The sequence below is a fragment of the Prionailurus bengalensis genome, chromosome B3 (assembly GCF_016509475.1).
Source record: "Prionailurus bengalensis isolate Pbe53 chromosome B3, Fcat_Pben_1.1_paternal_pri, whole genome shotgun sequence".
NCBI lineage: Eukaryota > Metazoa > Chordata > Mammalia > Carnivora > Felidae > Prionailurus > Prionailurus bengalensis.
Window position 1 is genome coordinate 117181592 of NC_057355.1, and position 12103 is coordinate 117193694.

At 35.2% G+C, this 12103-nt stretch overlaps 1 protein-coding gene across 7 annotated transcripts in view; it reads left to right on the forward strand.

Moving 5' to 3' along the window:
• Positions 1-12103, forward strand: part of PCNX1 (pecanex 1) — a 167767-nt gene that overhangs the window by 100994 nt on the left and 54670 nt on the right. For all 7 annotated transcript variants that reach the window (XM_043556481.1, XM_043556485.1, XM_043556484.1 and 4 more), the window contains 4 exons: positions 4704-4857; positions 7437-7469; positions 10597-10768; positions 11429-11539. In XM_043556481.1, coding sequence (XP_043412416.1) covers positions 4704-4857; positions 7437-7469; positions 10597-10768; positions 11429-11539 — 470 coding nt within the window. The remainder of the gene's footprint in view (positions 1-4703; positions 4858-7436; positions 7470-10596; positions 10769-11428; positions 11540-12103) is intronic.

Here is a 12103-nt window from a genome sequence, read left to right on the forward strand (position 1 = left end):
GAAACTGCAATGTCTGAGAGATGAAAAATAAAACAGATGGGATTAATGGTAGATTAGATATCACAGAAGAAAATATTAGTGAACTTGAAAGCATAGCAATAGAAACTATCCAAAATGAAACAGAGTCCTCTCCCACTCCTGTCCCCCAGTGAAAAGAGCATATAAGTAAAATGAAAGTAAGCTGTGAGACAACTTCAAGAGACAGGAAGAGAGAAAAAATTTGGAAGAAGAGTTGGAAAACTTTCCAAATTTGATGAAAATGCTAAACATACACACTCAAAAATGTTCATGAACCCCAAGCACACGAAACATGAAGAAAACTACACCAGAGCACGTAATTGCTCAAAACTTGTGGTAAAAATCTTTAAAAACTGCAAGAGGACGAAAAGACTGTTGTACAGAGGAATAAGGATAAGGAAGACATTAGATTTATTGTTGGAAATAATGCAAGTAAGAAGAAAGTGGATCAACATTTTTTAAGTACTGAAAGGAAAAAAAACCCACAAAACTGTCAACCTAGAATTCTTTACCCAGAAAAAGTATCTTTTAAAAGCGAAGATGAAATAAAGACATTTTCAGACTGCAAAAAACAGGGAATTTTTGCAGGCAGACCCACACCGCAGAATGTTGAGGGATATATTTCAGGCAGAAGGAAAATAATACCAAATGGAAATACAGACCTACCCAAAGGAACAAGGATCACTGGTAATGGTAAGTTAACTGCATGGCTAAATATACGATATTTTTTTTCTTGCTAATTCAGTCCCTTTAATAATTGGATATTTTAAAAAAACAATAACAATGTATTGTGTGATTTATGACAAGTAAAAGTAAAGTGCATGACAGTCCCATAAGGCTGGGAAGGGACCTATAAAAGCATACTGCTGTTGGGGCGCCTGGGTGGCGCAGTCGGTTAAGCGTCCGACTTCAGCCAGGTCACGATCTCGCGGTCCGTGAGTTCGAGCCCCGCATCGGGCTCTGGGCTGATGGCTCGGAGCCTGGAGCCTGTTTCCGATTCTGTGTCTCCCTCTCTCTCTGCCCCTCCCCCGTTCATGCTCTGTCTCTCTCTGTCCCAAAAATAAATTAAAAAAAAAAAAAAAAAAAAACAACGTTAAAAGCATACTGCTGTTAAGTTTCTTATGTGAGTATATGAGCTGGTATAACATCACTTGTAGCACACTGCCATAAAATGTGTATTATAATCCTAATAAACCAACCACTAAAATGTAAGAGTTCCAGCTAGGAAGTTAAAAAGGGAGATAAAATGGATTCATAAAAATTACTCTTTTAACCTAACAGAAGGCAGAAAAAGAAGGAAAAGAGATCAAGAACATATCGACAGATAGAAAATAAATGACAAGATAGAAAAAGTCAAAAATTGAATTGGGGGAAGAAAGCAAGACCCAACTTTGTTGTCTATAAGAAATTTCTGCCTTTAAATATAAAGGCAGAAATAGGTTAAAAGTGAAAGAATTGAGAAAGATATACCATGCTGATACTAATCAAAGTAAAGCTGGAATAGCACTATTATTGTCAGACACAGTAGATTGTAGAACAAAGAATATTACTAAGGATAAAGAAAGTCATTTTTATAAAGATAAGGGGTCAGCTCATTCATAGGATTCAATCATCCTGTATGTTTTTACACTTAAAGCGGAGCTTCAAAATAAAAGCTAATAGAAATAGAAACAGGGGCACCTGGATGGCTCAGTCGGTTAAGCATCTGACTCTTGGTTTCAGCTCAGGTCATGATCTCATGGTTTATGAGTTCGAGCCCCATGTCAGGCCCTGCCCTGACAGCGTGGAGCCTGACTGTGATTCTCTCTGCTCCTCTCTGGCGCGCGCGCTCTCTCTCTCTCTCTCTTTCTCAAAATAGATAAATTAAAAAAAAAAAAGACAAATAGGAGAAATAGACAAATTCACATTATAGTGTAATTCAATACCCCTCTCTGAATTATTGATTAGAATAAATATGTAGAAGATCAGCAAGGACATCGCAGACTTGAACAATACCAGCAGCCAACCTAAGGTGAGTGACATTTATGGTACTCCACTCAGAACAATGAAATACACATTCTTTTTTTTTTTTTTTTAAAGTTTATACATTTTTGAGAGAGACAGAGCACAGGTGGGGAAGGGGCACAGAGAGAGGGAGACACAGGATCCGAAGCAGGCTCCAGGCTCTGAGCTGTCAGCACAGAGCCTGACGCGGGGTTTGAACTCCCAAGCAGTGAGATCATGACCTGAGCCGAAGTCGGACGCTCAACTGATTGAGCCACCCAGGCGCCCCAAAATGTATATTCTTTTAAGTGCAGCTGGAACATTTACCAAGATAAACCATATTCTGGTCCATAAAATAAGGGTCAAATTTAAAAGGATTCACGTCATACTTAGTGTGTTCTTTGACTGTAGTGGAATTAACGATAAGTTAAAAACAAAACGGACCTTGGAAAGTCCCTAAATATTTGGAAGCTAAATAATACTTCAGAATAACTCATGGATCAAAGAAGAAATTAGGAGGGAAATTAGAAAGTATTTTGAACTGAATAAAAATGAACACAATATGTCACAGTATTGGGGCTGACAGTAACACATTACTCAGAAGAATTTATAGCCCTAAGTAAGAAGAAAGGCCAATTCAGTGACTTCACCTTCCATCTTAAGAAACTAGAGAAAGAAGAATACACTAAGCCCAAGTAAGCAGAAGAAAGAGAGTAGTAAAGAACAAAGCAGAAATCCACTAGAAAACAAAAGCAATAGAGAAAAATGGAGGAAACCAAATACTCGATTAAATTGATAAACCTTTAGCAAGGCTGATTAGGGAAAAAAAGAGAAGAGAAAAGTGCAAATTGCCAGCAACAGGAATAAGATAAGATATCACTTCAGATTCTACAGGTGTTAAATGGATAATAGAATATTATGATCAACTGTATGTGAATAAACTTGACAATGTACAAATTTCTTGACAGGTATAAATCATCATAGTTCATTCTGAATGGTACATTACCTTAATGGTACTATATCTATTAAATAGAAATTGTAGATAAACACCTGCCCACAAAAAAAAAAAAAAAAAAAAAAAAAATCCAGGCCTAAATGGCATCAAAATAATATCCCAAATCAGTTAAGTGGAGAAATGGTAGGCTTTTCAACAAATGGTGCTGTAACCATTGGATTTTCATATGAAAAAAACCCTTCTATACTTACATTGTACCATATTATAAAATTATAAAAATTAACTCAAAATGGATCCTAGGTCTAAATGTATACTCTAAAGCAATGACATTCCTAGAAAAAAACAAAACATAGTAGAAGAAAAATTTTTGTGACCTTGAATTAGGCAAAATTTTGTACATGTGACACCAAAAACAGATTCATCAAAATTTAAAACTAGCAGAGACTGAAGGGGAGCACACGTTGAGTGACGAGAACGATAAACGGTATGTAATGTAGTGGAAGGGCCAAGGATCATTGGATTTGACAAATCTAGAATTCCACAACTGCCATATAAGAACAAATGAAAATACTAGTGTTTATTGGTTTGAAAATACTATTGAACTTGTTTTAATCTGAGAGAACTATGAAACAAACCTAGTACAGAGATACTTGTTAATTTTTTTAGGTCGGTTGATTATAAATATGGCATTGACTTAATAAAAACAATAAAAATTTTTTTTGATTATAAAGGTATTTCTTTACCCATTCTAGAAAATGAAATATGCAGGAAGATTTTAAGACAACAAGGGCAAACCATAATCCTTCCACCCAGAGAAGACCAGTGTTAGTAGTGTCATTTTGATATATCGTCTTTTTTAACCCATATGTGCATTCTTTTAAATAACAGCGTACATCTTCCTATACATATAGTTTTGTGTCCTGCTTTCTTTGCATAGTAAATGTACTGAGCGTGTTCTCATGTCAGTAAATGATTCTTAAAAATAAGACTTTTAGTAAATATTTAACATTTTGTGAATATAATTTCCCCAAGAAGTAATTGAGATAGATTCTTCTTTTTTGCTGTGACATATAAAAATCCTCTCCATTGCTATATATAGTATCTGGGTCATCATACTGTTTCTTTGCAGCATCAGTTTAATAAAATCTGGAACTGTCTCAGCAGGTTTGATAGAGGCAGCATTGGTGGTTTTTATTACTGTCTTCATTCTCAATATATGTAATAGCTTGTATAGAAGTAATTCTAGTAAATTAGTTTTGAGATTATTTCAGATGATTTCGAGATGTGGAAAATGAAATCACTTGGTGTCAAAATGTGGTTACAAACTTTGTCCTATAAAACAACTTTTCAATTTAACTTTCTAGAGACTGTTTTGAGATTTTGTTTTTCAAACTTGTTTGTGTGTCTCCTTTTATTTGCTATTCAGGTTGGTTAGTTATTTGGCAACAAATGTAGCAGAAAATGTGACAGATGTTACGAGTAAACTTTTAAAATAGAAATTAAAATTATGCATTATGATTAGAACTTCACAATTTACTGTAGCATGCTTTATTTGCACATAAGATTTTGTGTTAATTTTCCACACAAACTGGTTTCTTTTTCAGTATGATCCAAAACTTTATTCAAAATCAGCACCAAAAAAACATGTTCGCAAGGACAGTATCAACTTGTTATTGAGGTCTTCCCGTTTTTCGCTCTAGTTACTTTCTTACATTGATGATGTACTTGTATATTTTTCTGTCCACAGAAATCGTGAGATTCTGGAAAATGTGTTAGCTGTCATCCTGGCTATTCTTGTGGCTTTTTTGGGATCTGTTCTTCTCATACAAGGCTTCTTCAGAGATATCTGGGTCTTCCAGTTCTGCCTAGTGATAGCCAGCTGTCAATACTCGCTACTTAAGGTACCAGCATCTCTCTTGTTTTCTGACTAGGGAGTGATATTTGTGATAAAAGGCGGAGGTTTTGTATCATTCATGCATTATAGTAAGATATTAATTTTTAAATTTATTTTCCCTAGATGTTTACATCAGATAAGGAACCAAAGGACATACGAACTTTAAAAAATAATGATATGTAAATGAAGCATCCTTGAACTATTTTTTTGGCAAGGGTATTAAAATATTTGGGCATTTGTTAAAAATAAGAATTAGCATTCTTGAAATTCATTTTAAAAATGCCAACACCACCTGTCCCAATATTTTAAGTCTTCTGTAGGTGAAATTTATTAAAATCCATCATCGGTTAGATAGAGAAATGTCAAGACTAGTGTTTATATTCTTTGGGACACTGAAAGCAGAAGATTGGTATCCTTTGCTATTTAAACAGTAGGTCTAAAGTGCCAAATGTTATTAATTTTAAGTTTTCTAAAAATGGAAGCCTCAAATACCTAATGTTTCACCTTCCATGCAAAATCAGTGTGGATTGTCAATGCGGACTGTTTGCTTTTTTTCTGAGCTAGGAAAAACCCTTGCTTGTATTGGTTATTTGCCCAATAGATGCTAACAGGCAGAACTTCTCCCCTGTCCTGAAAACTATTTGTTTAGCTCTGTCTATACCATCAGCTGTACTTTTCTGTTTATAGACAGACATCTAGAATAAGCTGCCTGTGTCAACTGCTCCATTTCTTCAAGACCCATCCATACTTTTTTCCTCATTGCACTACTGAAATTATTATAGTGTGTATGAGTTAATAATCTCTAATTGCCAAATTTATGTCCTTTCTCATTCTTCATTCTTTGTGAGTGCTGTATCACTTAGTACCTTGTGAATAATATCTTCCATTTTTATATTATCCTCATTGTTGATCTGTGATTTTATGCTACTCTGATGATCATCATACTTTTCAGATAACTTTACCTTTGTTGATGCTTCTTTGGTCTTTGGACTACTTCTTAGTTTATGAGAATTTTTTAGGGTTTTATTTGGCCCTCTTTTCAGCCTGCAACTCCTTGCCCGTGAAGCCACACTTTTTTATTACCTTGTTACCCCTTTGAATGGATTGTGTCTAGATTTATGTGTCACAGTCTTCATCCTTCTCACAAGCGTTAGTTCGGCATACTAAGAGGCATTTGGGCACATTAAGAAAAAAATTTTTTTTTCAGTGTTTATTTTTTTGAGAGAGAGGGAGAGACAGGGCATGAGTGGTGGAGGGGCAGAGAGAGAGGGATACACAGAATCCAAAGCAGGCTCCAGGCTCTGAGCTGTCAGCACAGAGCCTGATGCGGGGCTCGGACTCATGGACCATAAGATCATGACCTGAGCCGAAGTTGGCCCCTTAACTGACTGAGCCACCCAGGCACCCCAAGAGCACATTTTAAAAATAGCACCTCATCATCTTCTGATAAATGTTTTTCTTTCCCAGCTTCTATGCTTTTGACAATAGTGTACTGACTCCAAATCCCAAAGCCTCTATCCCTTACTCCTCAGTCTGTAATAACAAGTAACCAAGTCCCTTTGGTTAAATTTGGTGATTCTCTGTCAAAATTTCTGGCCTTTATTCTTCTCATTCTAACCATTATAATCCATCCCTTTATTGCCTTAAACCATTTAAATTCTTGCTTCAGTGTCTCTTGTCCCACGTTAACTTTGTTCACTGTTCTCAGGTTAATCTGGTTAGATATGGAAAGGTAAAAGATGACTGAGATTTTATAAGTGTTTTAGATTTTAAAAGTCTGTTGACTAGAAGCATAGTAATATCATAAACAGAAGGACTGGAACAGAGACTTTTAGAGGCCAGATGTTGGAATTGAAAGAGTTTAGAGCTTACCTGGTGTCCTGTCCAACCAAGGACCATGGCCAACTCAGTGAGCTTGGTCCATTGTAGAGTTGTAGGGTGGTAAGAGATCATCCTAGTGAAATTGTTTGGCATGCTATTGGAAATGAACTGGAACTTGGGAGAAAAGCCATGATTTGGGAAGTAGCTGCAAAATACCTTTTGAACATTTTTATGGAAAGTTGATAAAATCTCTTATAGGGAGACAGCTTAACTTGATGATTTTGAAAATGAAAATGATTTTGAAAATGCAGATAATATACTTAATACAAATACTATGGAATTATTTAGTAAGCTTGGAACTTGTGGACAGAACTAGAATTCTTATAAGAATTCTTATTTCCTGAATGGAGTGGTGTCATATAAGAAAGCATTGTACCTTAACTATACTTAAGTGTGGTAATGAGCCAAGGAGTAAGATGGACCTGTCTACCATATGCCATCTCAGTAATGTTAAGCTCGATGCAAATTATTAATGAACCACAATAAGCTTAAGAGTCTGGAAAGATTTGAGATCTCTTCTGACACCACAGTGACACCAGTATCTGGAGCTGATATTTCATCTGCTGTTGATATTTCAACAGAATTAATATAGGTCATTTCTTACCTGTAGAATATTTTACTTGAAATTATTTCAGGCATTTTGAAAGTTGCTTATAAAGTTATCAGGACCTCAGTACTATAATCTGTCTTTTGTTTCATTTTTAGAGTGTTCAACCAGATTCTTCTTCTCCCAGACATGTAAGTCATTCTAATATGCCTGTCATTTGTAATTTCCTAACATTTATCAAAGCCCCCCCTTTTTTTGTTATATGTCATATTGAATTAAGATTTATGTTATTATTTTCTCATCTAAGTTTTGACATTCTACTAGAAATACAGGTGATGTATTAGCATGAAGTAAAATGGCATTGTAATTGTGGACTCTGAATCTAGTTTGAAAATGAGCATAATAATTCATTTTCTGACAGCCTGTTTCAGGAGGAGATAATCAGGTAGACATGGTTCATAAAACTCTTAGTTTTTTCATAACTTGCATTTAGTAAATTTTGAAGAATAAATCATAAGTATTAAAAAATGGAATTTTGAAGAAGGGGGAACTGTACATTATTTTGCTTAGGTAGCCATTAGGAGGAAGAAGAAAGAAGTAATACGTTGATCTGGTGTTTAGACCTGTGGACTCTGAGGAGATTAAAAACCTTATTATTCACTTTGTGACTTTAGAAAAATAGTATTAGCTGATACAGTATTTTTTTTGAAGTATGATCCAATTTTAGAACTCACCATAGAGTATTTATTTAATACTTAGAAAGTCCAAAGGGCATTCCCTTTAAAGTAGTTCAAAAACAGACTCCAAGAATGGTTTATGATGATGCTTCTTTCTTGAATATTATTTCTACCCATACACTGGAATACTTAATAGAGTGTAGGTGAACAAAACAAGGAGGCAAATGATTTTTTTTCAACTGATTGTTTAATATTTTGTAAGAATGCTTTTGAAGTGTATTGATATATGGCAGCATTGTTTTTAATTTCAAATTTTGACTTAATTTGAAATTTAGGGGAAAGTTGTAAGGATTATGCAAAGAATTCCTGATGCCATTTATCCAGATCCCTGTGTGAACATTTTCCCATATTTACTTACTCTCTTTCTAGTTCTTCTCCATCCCTTCCCCAGCCCCCTGGCTCCACACAAACTCCTGAGAGTGAATTGTAGACACACGTCCCTTTACCTCTAAATACTGCCATGTATGTTTCCTAGAAACAAAGGCATTCCTTTGTATTATTAATTCAATATAATTATTAAAATCAGGACATTAAACATTGATAGAATACTATGTATGAATCTACAGATGTTACTCCGGTGTTTCCTGTGGACTCGGTTGGCAATAGAAAATGCCTGATTTTGCATTTGTTCTTTTTAGCCTCTTTTAATCTGGAGCAGTTCTTTAGTATGTGTTTGTCTTTCACAATATTGACACTTTTGATGAGTACATGCCAGTTATTTTGTAGACCATCCCTTAATTTGAGTTTGTCCGACGTTTCTTCTTGATTAGATATAGGACTTGCTTTTTTTGAAAGGAAAATTATGAAAATGATACGTTCTTCTCAGTGCCTCGTATCAGGAAGCACATGATGTTCATTTATCCTTTTACTAGTGATGTTAGCACTAGTGTGCTTTCATATTTTGGCTAAGGGTGGTATCTGCAGGGTTTTTCAAACTCTGCAGTATTAACGTTTGGGGCTGGATAATTCTTTGTTGAGAATTGGTGGGAGGGAGGGGTGTTGTGTTGTCTTGTGCATTATCGGATGTATAGCATTATCTCTGACCTCTACCCGTTAGATGCCAGTAGCACACTCCGCACCTGTGACAACCAGAATGACATTGGTCATTGGTCATTGGACATTGCCAAATGTCCTCTAGGGACAAATTTTGCCTCTGAAGGACAAAATTTCCTCCCACTCCCTTGAGAACCGCTTCTTCTTATAATGTTACTGTTTTTCTTCTAGAGTTAATATATGTCTCATAGAGAGACTTTATATATGTCTCCTTGCCCTGGAAACTTCCACCTACTTGTTTTCAGTAAAAATCTTACTGATATTTCTTGTCTGAATCAGTTATCATTTGATGGTTGCCAAGTAGTAGTTTTCTAATTCCATCATTCCTTCCACATTAGTGGACTTCTTACTGTAAGAACTTTCCCTTCTGTCTTTACTTACTTGTATTGGTATGGAATCATGGATTCATATTTTATTCAGTGGACAATAATGTTAGTAACATTATTTATTTTGATGCACAAATTGTTCCTCATCTGGCCATTGGGAGCTCACCAACCTGCCCTTTCTGTCCCTCTGACATATCTTTATCACTCTTTAAGTACTTCCTTCCTTTTCACAATAATATATTCCAGGCTTATCTTATAATTTCCCTAACCCTAGCCCCAAATCAGCCTTTTCTCTGTGAAGGCCTGGTTTTTTGTTTTTGTTTTTTAACAAATAATGTTATCTCTGAACTAAGATTTTGGGTGCCTGGGTGGCTCAGTTGATTTAACATCCAACTTCAGCTCAGGTCATGATCTCACAGTTTGTGAGTTCAGGCTCCACATTGGGCTCTGGGCTGACAGCTCAGAACTTGGAGCCTGCTTCAGGTTCTATGACTCCCTCTCTCTCTCTGCCCCTCCCCTGCTCACACTCTGTCTCTGTCTCTCTCTCAAAAATAAAAATAAGCATTAATTTTTTTTTTTAAACTAAGATCTTGATGCCAGTAATTTTTATTACTTGAATGCCATTGCTTTTAGGTCCTCTCTGGATAAAGCTAGGAAATATATTTATGTATATACATATGTGCATGCATACATGTATACACACATCTTATATCTTAGTTATGTGTGTATTAAAAATAATAACTTCAGGGACATCTGGTTGGCTCATTGGTTAAGTGTCCGACTTCAGCTCTGGTCATGACCTCACGGTTTGTGAGTTTGAGGCTCACATTGGACTCTGTGCTGACAGCTCAGAGCCTGGAGCCTGCTTTGGATTCTGTGTCTCATCTCTCTCGATCCTCCCCTGCTCGCACTCTGTCTCTCTGTCTCTCAAAATAAGTAAACATTAAAAAAATAAATAAATACTATTAAATTAAAAATTAATAATAAGTTTGCACTGATACCTCGAATTTCAGCCCAGTATCACAGGGTTCATTTGATTCTTCTTCCTTCCCATGTTTGTAATTCCCTTCTGCCACAGTCAGAAACTTGGCTTCCATATGGATGCATTTTGAATCCTTAGAATATAAGCCATCACAGATCTCACTAGCTGGTTGTGATTCTTAAAATCAATTAACTTGACTTTGTTTTTGTATCACTTTCAGGGCCATAATCGTATCATTGCCTACAGTAGACCAGTTTATTTCTGTTTGTGTTGTGGTCTTATTTGGCTCTTGGATTATGGTAGCAGAAACCTTACTACAACCAAGTTCAAATTATATGGAATAACTTTCACTAATCCACTGGTGCTGATATCAGCCAGGGATTTAGTTATAGGTGAGTCATCTTTATTTCAGATCTTAACACTAATTTATTTGTATACAAACAGTTCTCTGATGAATAGGTAAAATGGTTTTAATAAGCTTACTTTGCTGTTTATTATAATTTTCTCAGTGAGGAACAAAACTGTAGGGCCATTATGAATGAAAAAAATTAATGAGGAACACATATTATAGTAATTCTTTTGTTCTTGAAACAGATGCAATGGAAGGTTTCCTTTGGATTCTGTATTGCAGGTTACTATTATATGAACGTGGTTGAAATAACTTTAAAAGCTGTTCTTTGCCATTGAAAAATTAGGGGTGCCTCAGTGGCTCACTTGGTTAAGGGTCTGACTCTTGATTTCAGCTCAAGTCATGACCTCCTGGTTCATGGGTTCGAGCCCTGTGTTAGCTTCTGCACTGACAGTGTACAATGCAGAGCCTGCTTGGGGGTTTTCTCTCTCTCTCTCAAACAAACATTTAAATTAAAAAAAGAAAAAAATTATTTAAAATCCAAGAAGTTATGCAGAGAGAAATAACTTAAAATGGTATCTTTTTAAAAATTGCTTAGTAGTTTATATTCATTTTGGATTTTTTAAATCATTTTATGATTTTAAAATGAACAGAAGGATGGATGTGTATACTGTTTTTAATATGCTTTTCTTTTCTTCTGTAGTGTTTACACTCTGTTTCCCAATAGTGTTTTTCATTGGTCTCCTGCCTCAGGTGAATACGTTTGTTATGTACCTTTGTGAACAATTGGATATTCATATCTTTGGTGGTAATGGTGAGTACTTCCTTTTAAACACAACAGGTTACAGTATTACTTTTACAGGTCATTAAGTAATAAACTGAACATTAAAATACTTTTCCAGTTTTCATTTTAGAATTTCAATTAGAAAGAAAAAAGGCATTTATTTGATAAAGACTGAGCAGGAATTAATTTGTAGATAGAAAAAAGTAAAGTCTGCCACTTTATTGAAAGATCCAGGAATAGCGGAGTTACTTTGTAAGAAGTGATGGCGTTCTATTGTCAAAAACTAGAAGCTGTAGTGAGTTTAGGTAGAATCTGTATAGATGTATGAAATATTTAAAAGTTATCTATCCCAAATGGATTGACCCCTGACACATGCCAATGTATTTGGATTTTGACCTAGTGTATATATTTGGTATGTCTCTGAATATGGTTTCAGAGCTTTATTATTTCTTTAGAATGGGAACATCAAAACCAGCTGCTTTTAGTAGAAGTATTTAACTAGATAAGATTTTTAGAAGTATCTGTTTCTAGAGTAGAATATGTGGCTGTGAACTGATATACTTAGAAATTTATTCCCCTCTTACATTTGTATTT